Raw genomic sequence first — 23776 nt, 5'->3', positions numbered from 1 at the left:
ATAAAGTCCACTGAGTCTTAGAAATAACTAAACACTTACTAGCATTAAATGCCATCAAAACTGTGGCTCAGGAACACCACAGTGACAGCACAGCTATACTACTGTCAACATAGTCTGTGAATTTACTAAATCATTACTTTCTTCATTCTGGCAACAAACTTAAACCATTTTTCATTTCTATAATGTTGAGAATTGTTAGTAATTACCATATATTATACAAGTAACTAAGACAACAATTTTTTCAGCAGTGGCACAAGAAATACAGAGTTCAGGTGTCCACAGGTTTTCCAAAGCATTTGTATGTAAAAGATGAAGAAAAAACATTATTTCCCTGCATTTTCTGTACTCAAGACATTACTTCTATTCACTTGAGAGAAAAAAAGGAAAAACAAGAGAGAAGAGCATTTGAATCATGGTCAATTTCATTACAGAGGATAAAAAAGAGGAGGGGACAGATTTATAGCCAGCAATAATAAATCAGTACTACCTGTCTTTATAAGGTGATTAAAATTCAGTCCTTCATTTCACCTGCAATAGCCACTTCTCGTCTCTGCTGTACTCTTATTTTTTGATATCCAACTTTTGCAAGGTTTATAATCCAGGAAAATATTTCCCACCTTGAGAAAACTATCATGAGATGACTCTGCTCTGAGGGTCCCTTGCCTGAGCCATGAGGTGAGTTACAAGGCAATTCAGCTTTACTGGCCCAGCAGTCTGACTGAACCTCCTGGTGTAAACTGCTGTTCTTTTCAATTTCATTAAGTTGCCTCTGTGTTGTCCATTTATAAAACTCTCACTTGTAAAATTGCATCTTTAAGGAGTAATGTGTAACAAATAGACTTCTAATCAGTCCATGCCACCATTAATTAATTCCTGTGCAAGGAGAGCTCTTTTCCATTTATCTCCAAAAGAGAGGTTCGTTTTTTTTTTTCCTTACAGCTTTTTACTGTTCAAGATGCCCAGTTTGGAGCTACAGAAGTGAATCCCATTGACATTGCTGGTTCCGTTGAAATCTTTCCCCAGTGCCAGACCTGGCAACACTGCTCTACCCTCAGCAGGCCCACAGAAAAATGCAAACAGGTCAGCTCTGCCTGCTTGGGTCAGTTTTTACAAGAGCAAGGAGAAAGAACAGCAGCAGCAGCATGCTCCAGGTCTCATAAACTGCTAGTTTTTAATCTGAGAACATTTCACAGATCCCAGTGGTGAACTCCCTCTGCTTAACAGCAGGACACACGTTTTCCACAACTGTCTCTCATTCCTTTTCTTGTTATATCCAACAATATAGAACTTGTTTGCAGCCTGACAGAAGCATGTGAAACTGACAGGCAATGGGTAACCACATTCCTCAGAGCTCCCTAAGAAACTGGTCATTCTACAAAAATGAGTAAATCTCACTGCACACCTACCACAAGCAAAAGAGAAAATACAATAAAGGGCAAAAAAGGATGAAAGTAGCCCTGAAGCAGTGTCAGAATGTAAAGGCATGTGTAGGAAGCTGTATTAAGCCCAAATGGCAGTGTCAATGAGAAGTGACTATATTGACATTGATTAAATTTTAGCACACTTTTAGTACTGGCATGGGGGTTGTAAGGAATGCAATTTAACAATTGCTTTTCTCCTTTATTTACTAAAGGGAATGATATACTGTCTTCTAAAAAATAAATGATGCAATGATATTTCAGTATAAGCTACATTTTTGTACACTCAAATTATGGCTACCATTGGTCTCTAAAAGCAATAGAACATGTCACAGCTTGAATTCTCACTGACATACCAACTTCTAAGTACAGAGAGAGAAGAAAGGACGCAGAAAGAAAACTACCAATAGTTGCAGTTTCTGAGATTAAACCTCTGTCTATTGAAATCTAGAGACAGAACTGGTAAAAGCTGGAGGCTGAAACTGAAAATATTTAGACAAGAAACAAAGCACCAGTTTGTAACAAATCCCTGGAGCAATGTAATAAATTACTGGAGCAATGTAACAACGAGAGCTGATGCTTTACCTGGAAAAAAATTTACATCTTAAACAATATTTAAACAGGTTTTACAGACTGCATTGCAGGGGAGGTCCGACTATACTAACCCAGTTTTTCATGGGGTCTAATGCTAGCATTGAAAATGAATGTTTATGGGTTTTAAGAACTTTTGTTAAGAATATCTACTTAAAAATATCCCAAGAACTGACCACTTTCCTAAATTAGTACTGTTTTCAGCAGTGGAAATAAATAAATGAGAGGCTAATGTATTATACTGTTGCAGAAGAACAATTTAGCCACCATTTAATGTGTTCACTCTTTCCCTCTTACGAAGTCTCAGTAAAGTCTTTTCCCATTGAATCTGACTTTCAAGGAGAACACCACAAATAAGTTTTCATTCTGTAGAAGCCATCAATCAAACCTGGCCTTCCTCAAACACTGTATGTAACACAGTGGACATGACAAGTGCCCTACCACCAGGAATGATTACCCAAGGCTGAATTAGTTTTGCTAGACAAATTCAGAGAACTTTAACATATCTTCCCTTCAGTTTGACTTGAAGGGAAGATGCTCTCAAAGCAAGGTGGTAGCAGTACCTCCACTGCCATTAAATCACCACATTTATAACCTAGCAAGAATAACATTTAGTAAAAATTATGATAAATAAACCCTTTTTATGCCTGACACAACACATCCAATTCACACAAAGAAATGAAGATAATCAAAAGCAATTTTTTATACTAAATCACACTGATCTAGAACTCAGAGATTGTATTTTAAGATTCAAGTATGTGCAATGACCTTTTTCATCTTCCCATTCCCACAAGTCCCCCTGCCCCTCATGCATGAGATTTAGAGAAGAACAACTGAAATTTCCACTTTATTACTGAATGCATTTTCTCCCTGAACTACATTCAATTATCATTGCTTGTTCTTTTTGGAAAAAAAACCCCTACAGATATTGTTTTGACTGAACTGTATCAATTTTTACCATTCAAAAAAAAAAAATAAACAAGGGCATGATGAAGTTCTGATCCCTTCTTAGGAAGGATTATAGTAATGTTAGCCAGGATAAAAATTAAGCATTTGGCCTACACTGGTTTTATTACTGAAGATCACATACATGACCCTGAAATAACATGGCTAAAGAACTCCATCCTGAGTGTATTGCCGTGGTCTGAGTAGGATGCTGGAAGTTTATTTAGTCACAAGTGAAACACAGGCATTTACCAGAGCACTCAGGTTGCAGATAACCATAAAGCCTATGTGATTTTTCTGTAAAAACCCTAATCCTGTGAAAGGATATGCAATCTTAACACATACACTTTGATCATTGCAGCAATAGAATCATAAAGAGCTCTAAAGAACTACAAAAGGAATCTTAGTCTTTCACCAACTACTCCAGAACAAGTATTTCAGAATAAAAGCCACATTTTTATCTGATTCTTAAAGATAATCTGTTGCCCAGCCATTAAGAGCTGACAAGATACACAGCAAATCTCTGTTGACAGCACCTCTCTAGGATAAAAATCAACAGTGGGGAAAAAAAAGGGGTTTAAAGTGAAAGGAATAGTGACAAACCTAGAAAAACATGCCTTTATAGGGAACATATTATATTCTATTTGTATTATCCATAGAACTAAATTGTCCTAGTGATACTCCAAGACACTACCATGCAGTAAAATACTGTAAAAGTCCTGTCCCTTACTTTCCATGCCCTAACAAAATGATGTAGAAACAATTTCAAATAAGCCAGAACAACCTGAACTAATCATCCCTCTGACACATTTAATTTGAAACAAGTCCAAAGATCCATCTAATTTTACAGCTGTAGTTATTACAGCATAAAAATTATTTTCAATACACTGTCCATAACATCACCATCAATTTTGTGGCAAATAAAAGAGGTACTAGCTTAAACATTAAATCAGCAATTAAAATGGAGCCTTTTCAAGTATTTTATGGTCTAAACCAAGGAGTAAATATATAAGGAGTACAATATATAAAAAACCATCAACACTGACATTTTGCCTAAACCTGCTAAAAACATCTCAGTATTGGTACCCAACATAATCTTGATGTGTTTTTGCTCCAGAGCAACCCAAACAGTCGAACATTCCATCAGAAGGATGAACAAAACCACTGTGTGCAGAATGGTCTCAATTTTGAAATGCTGGTATTGCCAAAGTAATGCTTTGTCCAGAAGCACCAATTAAGGGTTCATAACACCAGCAGCCACTGTAACACAATGGATTTTGTGCTTCCTTCAGTCCCATGGCAGAGCTTCACAGTCTAAAGCGTTTGCTCTGCAGCCCATTTCCATCTGATCCCCTACTGAAGGAGGAACCAGGAGTCCTACTGCTTCAAACCAGCATAAAATACAAACAGGCTAAAAGCTCTTCACAGCTATGGGATGTACAGCAGAGGATTCAACAATGCAGCCTGTAACACCACTGGTCTATACCCCAAAATATTACCTTGGGCCTCCCATTGTACATCTTTTCAAGAACACAAACAGATTCTTATGGTTTAACAAGATCACTTTTTTTAAGAGTATCTCAGACTGGTTCATTCTGAAATAGTCATTGAATTACCTGCTGCACATATCTGTCAGTGGTTTTCCACATGTAGTAATACTCAATGATGCTAGTCAGCGACTTCCAAGGCAGCTGAAAAACATTTGTTACAAGTTAAAGTGGTTCCAATAAATTGCAATGTCCACTTCTTATTAAACACATGTTAAAATCAAGTATAGTTGAGACAAATACTGAAACCTGGATGTGTTAAATAACTGCATTAGAATCCATATGCAAAAAACCACATATTGCAATTAATACACAATCATTAACAAGTATGCAGAATTATGGTATCATACATCCAAATCCAAATGCAATTTATTCTGTTTAAGTCATATAGTTAAGCAAAATGATCAAAACAGAATGCAGATTTCCATCAGGAAACACAGAAGGCAATATCTTTTGTAAAGTGTGTCCATTGGAGAATAACGTTAGCACTAAAAGAAATCATCTTGACAAGACTGTGCTTGAGTCTCATGATAATTTTACTCTTAAAAAATACAAAGGATACCATACATAGCTCAGATTTTTCATGTCCCATAACAACTCAGCAGCTCATACATTACCACTAGTTTTGCATAAACTCCCACATGCTCTCAACTATTATCAAGAAACAAAAGGATGCGAGGGACAAACGTTACCCCGGGCAACACGAGTGATACTGACAATAAATATTTCACAAAAATCTCTGTACAAACAAGGTGCCTTTGATAATGACAATTATTTTTGGTGCCCACGTTCACCAGTAAAATAAAAATGTGTTAACCTAATTGTAGGGAGAAAATTAGGCAATCATTTCTAATTATCACCAAATAATCTATTTAACTCCAGAAGGTCTTTCTGTAATTTAAATTAGGATGTCTCATCGACAATTTATGCAATTTTTCTTCATAACTTGGAAACGTAATTTGTGTGTTATATTTTCTAGAAGCACACATTAATGCAAATATTATCTGCTTTCTAGAAATGAGGATGATGTTTAGGATGTTCCAGAAAATACAGGTGTGGAAACTGTTATTTCCAACCATACTGACCCCACTAGGCAGCTTTCTGCATATTTTAAGCCAAAAGAAGAGTTTCCTGCACCTTTGGTTAAATTCCTAAAACACCAGAGAAACATCTTCTCAAACTCCTCTCCCTGCATGCAGGAGCTGACTACAAAAGGAATTTTTCAAGCGGCTTGATTCAGGTTCAGAGTCAGAAGTGTTCCACAGTGTGTGAATCCCTGAACATTTCATTTGATCCAAAACCAGCAGTGTATGAAATGCTTATGCTGATGTCTCAATAGTAACACGATTCAGGTTCATAAAATCCTTTTGCTTTCTCAGGTAAATTATGCCTTGAGAGAAATCTTCCCTCAAAAAGGCCAGTGACAAGATGTGTTTGATGGGAGGTGACAGATAAAATGATTCTCAGTCTTCAGGTCCACATTCCCCCTGGCATCCAGGTGAAATGCTGTCACCCCAACTACCCGCCATTGACAATTAGTACATTTTAGCATATCCATATTTAGTTTCCTTTCTGAATATTTATTAGCATGTTCATGCTACAAATGTTTGTAGCATGAACATGCTAATTTCTCTAGAAAATACTTTTATCTGTTTTAACTGTGGCTGTGGCACCAGTATGTTTATTTATTCACTAGGTATTTACAATTAAAGGAAGGTAATTAGGATGTTTGGACCAAATAACTGTAATCCTTTTATACTTTGATTCAAAACTTGGAAAAGGTGTTTGGCAGACTGAGTATGGATAACCTGTATTCCATTTACCTATGCACTTAATGCTTTGAACTGCCAGTGAAGCTGTGAACCACAGATTAATACATTGTCATTACCAAATTGTGTTCTTGAATGAAGTAAATATGCTCATCTGCACAACATTTTTGAAGGAGAAAATTAGCAAAAACTATCAGCTCTACAAAAACAGAGAGAGGGGAGTTTTACATTTCTTTAGTTTCCCCAGGCTAAAAATAGACCAATCAAATTATATCAGCAAGAAAAAATTAGGATTATAATGCATCCTAAAATGAACAAGGTAATTTTAAGGCATGTTTTCACAATTTTCTAAAGCTGGAAAACAGTTGCTCCTGCTTTCTATAAACAGTCTCTATTCTTGATTACTAAGGCCTTTCTTGCCATATCTGAGATGAAATAGTTATAAATTTGTGAAAACTGTTGATAATGAAAAACTAAGAATTAACACGTATATCATCTTTGTCTTACTTTTAGGTAAATAATTACATTTGGAGAACATAGAATAGCCATTCTTTTTCCATTCTACTACTCTGGGATGTGAAATAATTCAAGCACATCAAGTAAATTGAATTAGCTTGTAAGGTTTAGCTTGATTAGGATTCACACAGAGTCTTAAAGATAGAAGAACCTCTCCTACAAGAGTCAATGAGTCAACAATTGATGAAAATTATTATTCACCAGCTAGATTGGTAACTTGATTACAATTGAGCATCTCCTAGCCACGAAAAAAATGTAAAGACCTTTACACCATTTAACTTATAACAATCTTGTTTACTAACGTTTAGTGTTTGTAGCTTAATACTTGAGCTGCACATTGAACATCAAACAGTGGCAGTTCCCAGTAACTGCTGGAAAAGTAAATTAATCTGCCCTTTACAGAACTGTCGTGTAAGGCTGCAATTGCAGCAGCTGTGCTCTGCAAATCCGGGCCGACACAGAAAAGGCAACTCCTGTGGGATGTAATGACTCAGGCAGGTACCACATCACCCTTCTGCTTCAGCAGTCTGTTACCAGCCCCTTTCAGCCATGCAACATGACTTTCTTGCCTGTCCTGTGGCACCACTGTGTGACTGCTGAGGCTGGAGTTTAATCTCAGGCACTGCAGATTTAGTTTTACCATTAGATCCTACCTGGAGACCCAAACAAGTTCACACGTACACTATCAGCCCATTATCTTCTTTGCCCTCGCTCTTACAACACATCTAATAGTACTTAGATACTTATCAGACGTAAATTTATCAATGGCTTGCCACTGAAGAGAGGGAGGATAACAGATGAAAGTACTATGGTGGAAAATCACTGCTTACATGCTACATAGTTCTACCTACCTCACCTTGCAGGAACTTTTCACATATCCGGGATCTAAATCTCCAAGGACTATTTTCGATGATTACTTAAAAAGCAAATGTGTGTTTTCAAATCCCTGCACTTTTAGATTGCTACATAGGAAGTGAGAACACATAAATTTTACACTAGAGAAATTAAGAAATCCCAAGACTACACAATGGCTAACATAATTGAAAACTTTCAAATTACATAGAATTAAATAAAGATTGTGCACTGTTCTTAGTACCATATAAATTGAGATATAAAGTAGATGTTTTCTAAAGATTAAAAAAGTGACTAATAGATAATATCCCTGTTCTAACTAAAATAAGCTATAATAATTAGTGCCCCACATCCATTTGTGCTGCACTGACTCGTGGTTAAGGTTCCCTCAGTAGGCTATGCAATCCCATCACCAGATCTGGGTGTGTCTCCTGCTCTGGGAGGTGATCAGGGCAAAACAGCTGCATTTTGGGAAGGAATATTCAGTGAAAGAGGGCTGGTATTGGGACAAAATTTTATCAGGGTATCCAAGACACAATTTTAACATTGTAAACAGTTTCTATGAAAGTCATTCAAATATCCAGCATTTGAATATTACAAATGCAGAAGCAATTCTTGCAACACATTACTACACTGCACCACTTTAATGCAGTAGTAGGTAACACAAAATTTATACAGAAAATAAAAATACCACATAAATACCAGAGACAAGCCTTCTGAATGCTTGGTCACAAATTGTGTTAGGACCCAACTTGTAAACAGCCAATAAAATATGTTATGTGCTTAGGGCATTTTCAAAAGCCAAATATTATATATTAGGAACCATTTAATTAGAAGACATAGCTCCTGAACTATTGTACACTTACAAATGAGACCCATTTGCCTGTATAAGAAATAATAAGGAAGCCAGTTTACCTTAAGATTTCTGTTCTAAAATATCTATAAATATTGTTTTCCAGTAATATTTTCTTGAACTTAAAAGAGCTGTTTCAGCCATGATGCAGTGTTCAACCTTATGTCATCAATGTAATGAACATTTTCTCCCTTAGGAATCTCAAAATTAAGCATGCAGATGTAATACACCTATTAAAATGTCAGTTCCTTAGAAAAACAATAGCCTTCACTTCCCACCTATATTCAATTACCTGTTCCATTCCAAATCTGTGAAAATGAAGGAAAGACAGCTCATTACCAAGCCTCCTCCCACTGTCCTGTAAGGACTTCTGTCTTGTAAGGACTTCTGCATTTACCCTACATTTTTTCCCCCACACAAAGAGTATTAATAAACTTCTGTAAAGAAAATTTTAAAATCTGAGTTCTCAGAGTCATGCAGTATGAGATGAATGTGAAAATGTTTCAATCGACTTCAGTCTCAAAAAGTTGAATTATTTTGGTTCAAATCTTAACTTTTTCATGAAGCCCAACTTGAACATGGTACAACAGAGGAAATATTTTTCCTTGAAAAGAAAAGACTCTCCATAAAATGTGAAAAAAATTGCAGCAAATTGTTAGCAACTCTAGCAATCCATTTAATTTCATTACTCTGCATTAGAATTAGCAAATTAAAGGTTTACTGCCCTATAGTCTGATACTTCAGTACAAAAATGATTGTAGTTAGAACATATTGGAAAACTTTTCTTTTACTTTTCAGAACTGCCAAAACATCTAATATGTCAAAACAACTCCCTGTGGTACATTTTAAAACCTATCTGAATTCAAATTTCTCTCTGCTAATCATAGCAGGAAACCCCAGCTTTCCAAAAACACCCAGGGGAGTCAGCCATGTAGCTGCTAATGAATTTCACTGGAAATTGTGGAAACACACTGCAAAGCTCCTGGACCTTTTTCAGATGCTTGTAAGATCCTTGTAAAAATCCTTATTGGAGTGTCTCAGCGTGAGACGTCCTACCTGATATTAAACCACAGAAAAGATAATCTTCTGTCACCATCTTTCCAAACAACAGCATTGAACAAGAAAGCATATTGACTTTCAGCCAGATAAAATGTATAGATATGTTAATCACACGTGTCAGCTACACAGATTTCTCCCCTAGCTAAACCTTCCAAACCTACAGAAAGCAACTACGCTCAACCATGGCAAAACACAGCTCCAGGAAAGGGCACTGCTTTCATACTTACAAAGTCTTGTCGAATGTCATTGAAGTCCTTGCCATACTTTTCCAAAGCCTCTTCAAATAAGCTAGCTTCTGATGCTGACCACTCCTCCATTTCATCTCTGCACAAGACAGGCCCTCCCAGGGGCACCAGGACACCAACGGCACTGCTCAGGTCATAGTTGTGCTTATGCAGTGTGTCCATTGCATGAAACTGGCAGGGACAAGCAGAGAATAAACACGTGTTTAAATTAACACTAGTCCATCTCAGTTAATGCAAATTCAATATATTATTCTCTATAAACCAAGCAAGGAGACTCAATTAGTCCTAAAATTAGAATATATCTTGATATCGTATTTTTCCGCTGTGGAATATGAGGAAAATAAACGGTTTATTACTTAATCTGGGAAAGGAAATTCCTTGATAAAATGTTTACCAAAAATGACATTAGTTTATTAGTTCCTGAAAATTACTAGCAAACATTTCTAAATAATCTCTTGTTGGCAGAAACTGGTTCCGGGAAACCCAATAAAGACAGAGGCATATATTGACTGTGGGTCCATTTTCAATTAACAAAAGCTCTAAATAATAACTAAACAGCTGCTCAGACATCTATGAGCCCAATATTCTCATTGCTGGAGAAGGAAGACATTTATTGTTTTCATTATCATCATACTGAAAGAGCAGCAAGATTTTTGTCCCTTGCTCAACACACTTATCCTAGACTGGTAAATAAGGTTTCTTTGGTTGATTCCCTTTCTGTTATAAAAGGGAAAACCAGAAAACAAACATATTAGAACAATCTTCCCACTGAATGCTCCCATTGGTAATCAATGGTGGGGAATACAAAAAGTAAACTAATCCAACTGTTGGGAAAATGAGCAGCACGCAAGAAGCACTTCCGACTCAGGGTCCCAAAAGACCCCAGCAGCACAATCCAACTGGCTGTGCTGAAGGAGATATCAGAGCTATAAGTGTGATAATGTCTGGGACTCTATCAGTCCCCTCCCAATGTGTCCCGCCACAGTGCTGAGCTCCATGTGTAGCATGCAAACTCGCACAAGGCCACAAACCCAGCTATGAGAAAACCTTGCAAGGAAGGAGCACTCCTGCATTATGTGCCAGTAGAGCAATTCCAGCTGAGCTTCTGCATCCAAATCTAGTGCAAATAATGGATTTTTCTTGTTTTTTTGCCATCTTTTAATCAATTACTATTGTCTTTCCCCAGTGTTTACTATAAGTTTTTGAGTGCTATCAAGCATCACATTCTGAAACTGTTTTGTTCTGCAAGAAGCAATGTCACTATTATCCTGCAATGCATCATTTTACTTATGGTTCAATCAAATTGACCAGCCTGGAGAGAAGCCATTGATAAAATCAAGCATTCTTAAAGTAAAGTATGTAACAATGCCTAAAATCCATCAGCTTCATATTAGAGAATGTACATTGAAATCACTGATTTATTATTTACTATTCAGGCAAATGAATAAACCAGGTCTAAAGATTGAACTCTTACAGTAGATGCGCTACTGAGGTTTAAATCTGTTTAAATTGCAACCCTCATAGAAAAGCAGTACACACAGGATGTCTTCCAAGCAGCTGCTGAATCCAGATCTATTCACTGATACCAACTTTCATAAAAACAATAGCAGAAGTGAATACATTGGAATCTTGCTCTTGCTTTACGTTCATTTTTCATCTATAATCAATATCTGACTCCATAACGCTTTTTTGATATTACTAAAGAAAAGATTTATACTGAACTCTGTGGATAATTACTGCCTTCCCTGAGCTGTCCTGTGACAGAAGACCACTGACAAGTTCTTTGATAACAACTCTGCCTTCTACAGGGCAGACCTGCATCAAAGTTCCACACTGCAATGCAAATTGTGGTAGCAAAAGCATGAGAAGCCTGAAGGCATTAGAAGAGGCTGAGATAAAGTCCTGGGACATCTTTTTATCTGCTTCACCTGAAGAAGCAGGAGGCTGGGAGACCAGCATTGCCTCTCCCAAGCAGGAGCCTGAAGGACAGAGAAAGAGCCACCCTTCCCAAAGAACTCTTGCCCATAGCATGCTGTTCAGCACAGACGTGGGGCACATCAGAGGAAAACTGTTAGCCATGCAGCTAAATGGCAACTTCAAGTCCAAATATACGCAGGTAGAGGAAGAAACTTTCCACCAAAAGCTAAGGAAGGGCTGCATGGAGCTGGAAGAAAGGGCATGAGAGGGAAGGAGTCCTGCAAGCAGCCACACAACACAGCTCCCAAATCATCTGCCCTTCCAGAGTGAGCTGCCTGCATCAAAGCACTGAAACTGGAAACAGAGTGGATTCTGAATTCAATCATACTTTAAGTGTGTTTACCTTAGAAGCCACATATATGGAAGGCTAATAAAAATAAATAAAGAGATACCATCCAAAATGCAAAAAAAAAAAACTGTTCATACTTGTCATTTGTAAGAGACATCCAATATCAGATTTAGGTCCCTACAGTAAGGTCACTTAAGCTCTTCTGAACAAACCCAGCACAAGGAGCAAGTGATGCCCTCAGCCTGCTTTGCTTTAAATGGCTTTCATGGTGAGTATATGCACTATAAAGTATTTAGGAATCTGAAACACAAGGTCTTCCAAGTCTCTTTCTCTTCTTAGAGATCAATTTTCATTATGAAATAAAACTCAGCCTTTGAGAAGGTCAGAAATGCAAGTTTTAGTTGGTTGCCTCACTGTAAGAGAAGCCCCTTATCATCTAAGAAGGTAAACACACATTGTTTCACATCTTCTTAGGGTTTTCTAAAAGCAGGGAGTTTCCTATCTTGTCTCATTACCTTCCCTATGTTTTCAAAATAAAGGAGCCTGAAAGCAGCCTCTCAGTTGTTATTCATCTGCAAGAAATGTGTACATCAGCCCTGGATTTATCTACGTTCATTATCGAGGCTTTTGGGTTTTGTTTTGAGTTTTTGTTTTGTTTTGTTTTTAATATCACTCTGTTTACAGTTATCTCTGATTAAAACTAAATAGGATTAAAACTTAATTAGGAATACTGGAAAGCCACAGGTGTGGTAAGCAGAAATCCCATTAATATCACCTTAGGTGCAAGGGTTATCTGCCTTGCATTAATAAGATAGATAGTATCCTTTTCTTAGTGTTATGCACCTATATGAGAAGTATAAATGAGAAACACCACAAGTTCTGCAAATGTCTCTACCAACTTTAACTGCTGCTGAAAATATGCTCCCAATTAACATGGAAATGTCTGAAAAAGTAACTATTATAATGACAAATATGTCTTTTCTTAATTTAGAAGGAAGTACGTTGCCAAAAAGCTAAAAAAGTAGGGTTTTAAAAAGCTGAGGGGGTAGGAAAATGAGAAGAGACAGACACAATAATTAAGCCTAGGGTGGCTCCTTTGATGCCTCATTATAAGATATGCCTTTCATTAAGTGTAATGGAACTTAATGGATCATTTGCAATGGAGAAACATTAACATGGCACTCAAACAAAGTACCCCTTTATTAGCAGCATTGCACATGTACTTTCAAATGAGAAGTTGCCATAAGGATAAATCCACACTATTAAATACTGAATACAGGATGCAAATAAAGAAGGGATTTGCAATATGTGAAATTTATTAGAAATTCTTAATCCAACGAAATATTAATATAATGAAAAATGGTAAGAACTATTTTGATGAACAAAATTAAGTATTTAATGTGAACAGAATTGTGCTGATAAAAGTCATATTAGCAACTGTGAAACAGAAAATTCATTTTGAGTATTACTGAAAATATTACATTTTGCCCCTGCCTTTACGATGCTGTCAAAGTCCAGACTAAATCAGTTTTCTGTTCAATAGCCTTTAAATATACTACAAAAGTGTACTTAAGAAAGAAATTAAATATTTTTCTCATCATAATAAAAAAATTATTTTATCTGAAATACAAGAATTGTCCCACTGAATCAGACCAATCACCCATTTAACTAAGCATTGTGTCTCTTACAGTAGCACCAAGGAATATTAGCTAAAATATTCAGGTAAGTCTAATCACAGTCTGAGGTCAATTCCCATTTCACTCACCAGCACCTGCAAAGCTTCAGAATGAGGACATGTAGAAGGTACACCTTTCCCTCTTCTCCTCAGTACTAATTTATGGCCTATATGGCTACATAATTTTTCTAACCTTTTTTAATCCTGCTGGTAACTGCCCATTCCCACAAAATTTTGTGCAACTGAATTCTAGGGGCTCTCTATTCACTTTATAAGGCAGTGCCTTAACTACTTTGAACAAATCTGTCAGTTTTATTGAGTTTCCTCGAATTCTAATACTCCAGTATCTGGTAAATAGCAGGTCTTCTTTAGCCTAAACTATGTGATGGTGTTTAGGTACAAAAAGCCTAAAATAATAAAACAATAGTTGATTTCTTTGGAAATATAAGTCAAACTTGATTCACTGAAACAGTAATATTTTTGGTCTCACATAGTGTTCCTGACATACTTTATTTACTGCAGCACACCTTCTCAGCTCAGCTAGTATGATTATACGGAAGCAAACCTGCAATCAATATATTTTTCACTTTCTCTAAAAGATGCAGGTGCTTACATTAACAGCATATTAAGGAAACATAGCAGAAATATGCTAATTGAAATGTTCTTAAAACAATATACTTACAAAGTCAGATTGCTTATCCTTTAGAAAATATGGTGACATATACATCCAGTAAGTACAAAGCATTATCCACACACTTTTTAGTCTGCTTTATTACCACAATAATGACACTGCCCTGAATGAATCCCTATACAATGTGTATTATCCATTCTGCTGTGCGTGATTCACAACTAAAGGCAAGTGTTGCACAGTGTGATTACAAGGGCAGCACTTAGAAGCTTAAAGAAAACACACAGAATTTTCTAACACACACACACACACACACACACACCCCTTGCTTGCAGGTATCTAAAGACAACAAGAGGAAAATGGGGACCTTGGAACACCAGATAGCGTTGAATTCATGGATATAGAAGTTGTAGGATGTTTAAGAAGCCACCTACCAGTGTGATGTCCCGGGAAGCAGCAGCTGCACTCATGTGTAAACTGGGTTGCCTGACAGAACTGCTGCAGTCCAAGGCTCGAGCAAAGGTGCCAACCGCACTGCAACAGAGGAGCGGGAGCAGCGGTAAACACACAGAAAGATGTAACCCCAAGTACCAGACTGTGCCATATCTATAACAGTGTCCTTTTCCACATGCAAGCCACATACTGATACTGTTTTCAGATCTTTGGTAACAAAGAACAACTTGATAAAGACAAATCACTAAACACTGCAGCAAAAACTCCGACCTTCTGCCTCCAGAAGTAATTACATACATATAAGGAACAGCAGCTCAGAAACAAAAGATAATCAGAGAATTCTCATGTACCAACCTCTTAATCTATAGAATTTTAAATTAATTATGAAGTCAAAGGTTCTCCATAGTTTGAGGTTTACAATCAGGATTATTATTTCTAAAACTCCAATGATATAACAGTGCTTAAAAATTATAATTCAGATTAAAAAGGGGGTTCACCACATCCATATGAGGAAATTAAAAACATTTCATTCCCTTCAGTAGTACATGTCTTCTACTTCCATCGTCTACCTTTCATGGCAGTGAGCCTAAAAAAGCATGTTAGCTTCATCTAAGGTACTCCCAAAATTCCTGGTGTTGTCACAGGTTTCAAGCAATAATTAAATAAATGGATCTCTCAACGTACTTAAAGCATTCCATTATTGAAATGGAAATATTTTTTCCAAAACTTCACGTTCTTTTCAACTTTTGTTGATGAATTGCACATGGCATCCATTAGACTGTTCTAAACTGTAAACATTTCTTGGAGAGAGGTAAATATTTCTTGCAAGTACACCTATGTATCATGCACAGTGAAGGAAAAGGTGCATAGAGAATTTGACTGGGCCCAGCCTATCATACAGGAAATGAGCAAAGATGCAGTGACACAAAATATTATCAATAAACAGATCAGAAGTTTCTCCAGTACCTGAATTTGTATAATGACTCTTGAGCTGCATTCAGAAAAAATCTATTTGTTGCAGTTATGACATAATCCCTTTTAAATGCAAAGACCCAGTTACAGATGTAATGCAGAGCAATCCACTGGCGTAGGGACTCAAGCCTCACTCAGCAATTGCACCCCACACAACTTGCAAGTGCAGAATTATACCAATGGTGAATGTCACTGACAAATAAATACACTTTGCTGTATCCTATAAATCTGATATTCAACAGTAAAACAATGTGCATCAAGACTTTAACTCACTGAAGTTATAAATGATCATGGAGAAACAGATAATAAAGTACGTTACCACAATTTTATCTTTAATCTCAAAAAATTTATTACTGAATGCATGTTTCAGTACTTGCTGCCACAGTCTTACAAGCTAAGATTTAACAGCAGTGATTCAGACCCCCTGATATTAACTGCTTTTCTAAAGGCTGTGGAATAAATAAGTGATATTGAAATGCTTTTCCACAACCTTTGCTCCCTCTTTGTGGAGATGGTAAATATGAGAAAACACATGCACATTCTATTTCCCCCCCCCAAAAGCTTGGCAGTACATAAAACAGTATTTGTGCACAAATCCCTCCCAAGAATAAGGCTCTATTATGAACACATTTCCTGATAGTCTGTCAACCCTTTCAACATGCTGCCATTGATAAGGGCTGTAGCTAAGCAGTCTTTCCTGTGATCCTTCTGTCCCTATAGCTCAAACCAGTGAATGTGGCATGACTGCATTTCCCTTCTGCTGCTACCTGCTAGCTTCTTATCTTCCTTTTTCATAATTAAAATTATTTTCTTTTGACCATATTTCTAAAATAAAGTCTGAGTATGTTATGAACACTACAAAGAACATTCTCACAGTCATTCTCTGGCAGATCAAACTTGTGAGGCTGACTTCAGAGCCCAACAGTATTTTGTTGCTCAGAATGTAAAGCCAAAAATTAAGAGACAACATAAATAATAATTATTATATTATTATTAATAATTATTCTGAATAAGTGATAGAGAGGTAAGAACTGGTGCATCAGTGGGCATTGCTTCCAGTGCTGCATAGAGAAGGAGAAGACTGCAGCTCTCAGAGGAATGCTGTATTTTGGAGTATGTGAGTGCAAAAACAATTAATAATAAATAAAACACACAAAGACAAAATGAAATAACAAAAACAATAGAATAAAATATAATAAACACAGTCTCAAACATAAGGAAACAAATATCATAATAACACTATGATAAAAACAAATAAATTGTACATAATAAAATGCAGGCAGTGTACCATTTGGGGTGTCAGTAGTGACAGCAGAGGGGGTGTGGATGGTAAGGGACAAATTGGGGGGCCTAGAGGTGTGAGGCATGTCTGTGGCTCTCTGGAAATCAAACTAACTTCTAGTTCTCCTTTCCATAGAAACTTGTGAAAAGCAGTGAATTCCCAACTAAGTGCAGAAATTCTAGAGCAATTGGCTATTAAATAGTAACTAGGTTCAAAACTAAATAGTGAAATATAATGTTTTATATAACCTAGGTATGCAATTCACATCCAAATTCAATATTAATTTTAGAAATCACTAAAATACCTTATTTTTTATGTTTTTCAATTAAAAATACAGTTATGAAGTATATATTGATGCAAATGTCAAAATCTACATAGGCCATTTTTCCTTGCATGCTTTTCTTCTAATTCCACTATTTGATTATTTTAGAAAAGGAACAAAATAAATAACTACACAATGTCAATTCCAGAAGACACAGTATTGTCTTCATCTACTTAAAATAAAACTCAGTATTAAGCCGACACAAGTTAAACAGTCACACCCTAACCACTCACTTTTCTTAACAAACTTTCAGTATTAATGTCTTGTCAAGTTTGCACAATTCAAAGAATAATTGTAAATAGTTAACTGAAATTTTATTTAATTCAGTAATAACAATAATAAACTGTCAATGCAAAAAACTGTGCTCAGCAAGCTACTAATGAATTATTCAATGTGTAATTAAAATACTTGAACTCCAAACGGAAACCAACACTCCCCACATTTTCCAAAAGAAGCTAAAGCCAAAAGTCACACAGACAGTGAATTACACAGGTGGCAGAGAGATAGACAAGACAAACAATTGGTATTATCAGCAGGGAGATCACTCCCTGCACAGCCTGCATCAGCAAGCAGCTGTAAGAGCTTTGAGGGTTAGACCAAATGATCCAGTGTTACTTTAATTTGGTTTTCCTTGGTTTAATTATCTTAAAGAGCAGAACCAAGATGATTTATAACAGATTGCAGATGACAACCATACAAACAAAACAAATGGACATAGTTCAGTGCCAGGATCTAAGATTATGGAATAAATCCACAAATTCAGCAAAACTCAACAAGGTCTATGTCCAAAAAACTTGAGAGATTGCTGCAGTTGCTATGCCTGTGTGCCCTGCATTTAAGCAAAATTTCAGATTGGAATTTGAACACAGTAAATACATTGCTCCAAATTACTTATAGCTCAAGTCTAAGGCTTTAAAGGAAATAATTGTTCAAATTTTTGTTTAAGATTAAATAGTAGTAGTCAAAGAAATTAAGATGCAGCAAACATAAGAGACTGTCCTAACAAGCTTTCAAAGATGTGGTGGCTCATCAGTAACTAGTTCTGAAAAGAGCTATTATTTATCAAAGAAAATCTGGAACCACTGCAATTCTACATCAGGATAAAAAGCCTCTGCTTCTCCCAACAGCAACAGCAGTCCAGCATCAAATCAGATCCAGAAAGTCCAGGGGCAGGCAAGGAAGTCTCAATTTCCTTCTGCCTTGTACTGTTGAAAATCCAGCCAAGACGTACATCCTTCTCAATCTGAGGATGCTTACTTCAAAACTTCACTTTTTTTAACATTGCTTGTCTGTTTCACAAGCAGTGAGTATACTCTGGACAAAGCTGTTGGAAGTGAGCCACATCTGTGCAGACATGAATTTGTAAATCCACAATTCTCCACTGATACTTGCAAACTAATGAATGAGACCTATGCCTCACCTCTGAGCTAATATTTTTGAGGAAAACAATTAAGTGATCTTTGGTGGTTTTCTACATATTAAAAAAGAAAACTTTTTGTATTCCTTGTCTTTACTCCAATGTTCCTCTTCAAACTAAATTGGAAACAGTCCTAAAAAATGACATCTCAGACTGGTCTGAACCTAAAAACCAGCCAATTAATATCTGAGTGCTCTATAAGAGATTATTGTGATACTTAAAATATTGGAAAGAAGGGGAAAAAAACCATCTTCAGTAAAGACACATGCAAGCAACAAAAGAGTAATTTAAAACTGAACATACACATGAGATTTTTACTACTCAGTTCTGCAAGTCTGACCTGCAGAATATACTCAAAGTAAAATGATGCTGTTAAAAAAGATGTTTTCTTTGCATTTCTAAGCAACTGCCTGTACAGTGCTATGCTTCATTATTATAACTTCAGGTATTTACAACACAAAAGGAGATGGCATTATAAACATGAAAAGCCACCTGCCACTATTCTTTTGCTGAAAGACTCTCAAAGTTAGAATAGGCATGACATGATATATAGATGTATGATACGACCATACATTTCATTGCTATATGAATAGAAATGAAACATATGTGAAATCTTTCTTATTCAACAGAAATAGAATCCAATAGATAAAAGTAGTTTAATTCACTGGATGTTATTTAAGGCATCATCTCTATGACATCCTGCAATTCACAGTCACAGAGGAGGAGATGTACAGCCCCCTAAAAGCAGGTCTGTGAAAAGTCTGCTATGGAAATTTATTCTTTATACTGAAATAGATCAAAGGTCATGAAAAAAAAAATATTCAGCTCTAAGTCTGAATTAGTTCTTTTCAAATGAATTTTGGGTCAAGAAGTACAGTAATACAAAACACACAAAGGAATAAACATATACTAGCCAGGCATGATAGACAGGCAGAAACAGAATTTTTGATACACCTGGTAAACTTGATGTGAACATATTTTTCCTTTTTACTGCCAAACCATCTGCCTACCATTAGATGCTGTAATTCACCTTGCTAGCAAACATCCAGTTTTGTGAGCACAGCATTGGCATTAAGATTTTTCACCATTTTCGCTGCATAATTTTATGTTGCAATTCTGCCATTAAATTTAATTACCTCTTTAATGAACTTCAATTCCTTTTACTTCTCATCACCTCCAGAGAATTCAGAAGCATTGTAATACCAAAGACTGCAAACCAATATCTTTTATGTATTTATTTTCATTTATGAGCTTTGGCAATCTGGTCTACTGCCACTGACTACATTGAATTATTTCACAAGAACAGAGCACTACTTTTTGATCACACCTGTAAATGTTTTTACTCATGGTTCTCAGTTAATGAATGCATTATTTTCCTCTATATAATGAAAGACATCTTGCCAGTTGAAGCTGCATTGTGTTCCCTTCCCCACTGTAAGATAAATATAACAATTATAGAGCTTCTCCAACTACTCCAAAATACTGTAAGCACTTTAACATAGTAGGCAACAGAAAATAATTATAATCAATGTCCTAGAGCAAATGGAAAAGTGAGAACAACATAGGAAGGATAAAGCTTTAATTTAACATGACTAACAACTAATTTTCCATTCTCATATGGTTTTACATCAAAAAATAAGCAGGCATTCAAATGAAGGAAATATGTCAGAGATATGTAATGCCATTTTAACGTCATAGAAATCAAAGTACAAAATTTTAAGGTAGAGATGCAATGCGTCAAGGCTATTTTAATTAGATTTCAAAACCCTGGTTTAGTTGGGAATAAGCTGGGACCACAAATGTCTGTTAAATAGCTTCATTTAGAAATATATTCCTTCCAAAGGACTATGTTAGTAATGTAGTTAGATGAAGCAGAATAAAAGAACTACATTCTTAATGGCTTCACTGAATCATAAAGCACATAAATGGAACCAGAATGTACCACAAATGTATCATGCAATGAATTGTAGACCAAATTAGCAGACAGAAAGAAGATTAAAAAAAAAAAAAAAAAAAAAAAGGGTCATTTCTTGAGCTCTCAGCATCTGTCCAGACCAGAGCCCACACCTCCTATTGCATTTGAGACTGGGCAAGATATTTTTTTTCTCTAAAAAAACCAAAAGAAGACAGGACTCTTATGTTATATGGTCAATAGGAATGCTTCTGTTTTAGAACACTGCGTCTTATGTTATATAGACATTAGGAATGCTTCTATTTCCTAACACTGTGCAGCTTGGGACAGAATCAGAAAAAGAGCATAAGATCTGGTAATGAAATGAAGTACTCCTTGTATATTAGAAATTATAAGCGATTGATGACTGGAGGAAACAGAGTGTATCTAAATCAGCTCAAATTAGGAACGCCGTACCCAGTGTTTTTATCTTCTTCATTTTAGCCAACAAAAAACAAAGTATCTCAATGCATCCCAGCTGGGTTCCTGTTAAAAGTAGTTCCACACACTCACAGATATTTAGTCCGCAGGACTTGATTAGAGTTATGCCTAAAAAAAAATCTGTTCAAAATGTGCAGTAGGACACTGGGCCCTCAGCGCCAAACATTTCAATTCTACAAACCCATTTTTACTATACTGAACTATTCCCTAATGTGGGCAGATCTAAATGGCTGTTGCAGCTTCTCAAACTCCTGTCCTTTGAAGCTGGCAGACACAGAACATGGCCAATGTACAGGACAGAAGGCAAACTGGTTGGTGCAGTTGTATCTTATTTGAATGCAGTACAAAATGCTGTTGGACTTTTCATTGTCACAGCACAAACATTACCCAAAAGACAACTCAAACCCAGAAAACATTAGCCTCAGGTTTCTCCTAACAGGTGCTTTTGCTAGTTCAAACAAGAGTCTTTACCCAAATTATGCTTCAGTAGCAGCAATAAGGTACTCCCAAGATTTATGTGTCAGGCAAGACTACTTGGGGAGGCCAAGTTTACAGATCTTTCCACTTTTTTCCAAATCTCCACCATTTTTTGGGCACTGTTACCTCTAATTTCTGCACAGGATAGGCATATTCTTCCTTTCTACACAAGAAATGATGGAATAGTAGGGCTCAGTGAGAAGCCCAGACTGACCAGGCATATAAACCTAGAGAAAAAGGCCTCTCATTCCTGAGGCAGTAAACAAACCCTGTAAGACCAGGAAAGCTACGTGCCCAAGGTAGCTAAAAATATAAATATACTTGTAAATGGGCAACACAAATAAAGAGTATTTAAACACCTTCTGAAAAAACAACAAAGCTGCCTGTGAGATTGAAAAAGCTAAAGGATTTAAGGACAAAAGTAACTCTTCTTTCAAACAGATCAGACTGGGAAAAAAAAAAAAGAGAAGAAATAAAAAACTCAATTCCTTCTAATCAGCATCTAAAAGGGATCACTTGAAAATGCTTTTAAAATGTCAAGCACAATAGCATTCACATACTTAACAAATACCACACCTGGGAAGGTACTTAAGAAAAAATTATTCTTGTCATATTTTCAAATTTTCAGAACTAAACATAACCAGAGAAAGATTGTTCCAACTGGAAATCCAGCAGGCACAGCCAATGCCCAGTGAACCTCAGTTAGCAGAGGTGTCTGTAAGCACTGTTCAGTACATCATAACACCAGCTCTCCACTGTTTCTCAAGCAGCTTTTAATGGTACTGTATAATGGCCCAGTATAAATCCTGTACCCACACAACACCCTGAATTGAAAGCTGCCACCAAATCATCACAGGACAATTTATCCAGAAATTCATAAAAATCTGTCTCAGAAGCCACTCAGAGCATCCTGTGAATACAAGTCTATAGGAGCTTGGAAACAATTTCTGTCAGCTGAAAAGCAACTTCTAAAGATGAATGAAGTTCTGTGCAAGAACATCCACAAAGCTGCACCTGAGTAATACCTGATGACAGATCAGGTACTACTCTTGTGGTATCCAAGTACCCCAAGACCTTGGATAGTAATAATTAATCAGCCATGATCCACTATAACAGAAATCATCTTTGCAGAAATGCTTTGACTTTAAAATAAATGCAGACTTGGTCAGGGCACAGCATTGCAAAGGATGTCTTAAACAACAGGAGGAGAGAAGGATATTCTTTATTTATTTAATTATTTTCTCTTCCTTCCCAGCAGGCTGCTTACTGCTACATTCCTCTGGGAACATTTTTGGCTCCACAGAATACTGCTTCTGCTCCCCAGAGTGGCTGAGAAACAGCAAATAGTGGAATTTTAAAGCAATGCATGAACTCTTCCAAAACTCCCAGTCTTTACACAGATGCGTCTTTAGGGCACACCATAATAAACTGGCCATACATCTCCAGTTATTATATTGCTGGTGAAAAAGCAGTTTGGATTCTTGGTTACTACGGAACATCTACCAGACCCTGTAACTTTTTGAACACCTGTTAACACCTAAACTCCTCTGTCTTGCTTGAAAATTCAACAAGGGCAAGTAAAAAAAAAAAAAGTTTTAGTACTTTATAGAAAGGATACAACATTTCAAGTGGAGTAAGGAAAAAAATCAAGTGAATCAGCACATGAACTGTAAATGAGTAAATCAGCATCCCATATCACTATACACATAAGCTGGAAAATATAGAGCAACTTTTTTTTCTGTTTTTCTTCCTGATTGTTTTTTCAAAAGGGAGAGAGAAAAAAATCCCAAAAACTAGAACCCATGTAAAAGGATTATTTGCCTAAAAAGATTTGAGATTACATTCAGCAAGCAGGTCACATAAAATACAGGAGATGGATTTTTTCAGGATAAAATCCATATGTGAACTGTCTTCTCTGCTATCATTAGAACAGAATCTTTGTCACTATGAATCAGAGGAAAGGCAAAACCTGCTATATCCTATGAATGTAGAATTTCCCTTCAGTAAGAAACCTACAAATTTTGGAAGATTTTTAAGTAGATACCTAATTTTTAAAGGTATTTATTAATTCAAAGCACTTTGATGTTATCTTCATAA

At 36.3% G+C, this 23776-nt stretch overlaps 1 protein-coding gene across 5 annotated transcripts in view; it reads right to left on the bottom strand.

Moving 5' to 3' along the window:
• Window positions 1–23776, bottom strand: part of MTA3 (metastasis associated 1 family member 3) — a 137329-nt gene that overhangs the window by 59433 nt on the left and 54120 nt on the right. For all 5 annotated transcript variants that reach the window (XR_009418072.1, XM_059468480.1, XM_059468479.1 and 2 more), the window contains exons 8-10: window positions 14799–14898; window positions 9778–9966; window positions 4571–4645 (exon numbers count right to left, since the gene is read on the bottom strand). Coding sequence is in view for 4 of the 5 variants with exons in the window: in XM_059468480.1 (XP_059324463.1) it covers window positions 4571–4645; window positions 9778–9966; window positions 14799–14898 (364 nt within the window). In the remaining variant the exon portion in view is untranslated. The remainder of the gene's footprint in view (window positions 1–4570; window positions 4646–9777; window positions 9967–14798; window positions 14899–23776) is intronic.

This window comes from Ammospiza nelsoni, chromosome 3 (assembly GCF_027579445.1).
Source record: "Ammospiza nelsoni isolate bAmmNel1 chromosome 3, bAmmNel1.pri, whole genome shotgun sequence".
Lineage (NCBI taxonomy): Eukaryota > Metazoa > Chordata > Aves > Passeriformes > Passerellidae > Ammospiza > Ammospiza nelsoni.
The sequence above is the reverse complement of the archived record's forward strand: the minus strand, read 5'-3'. Positions and strand labels throughout refer to the sequence as shown.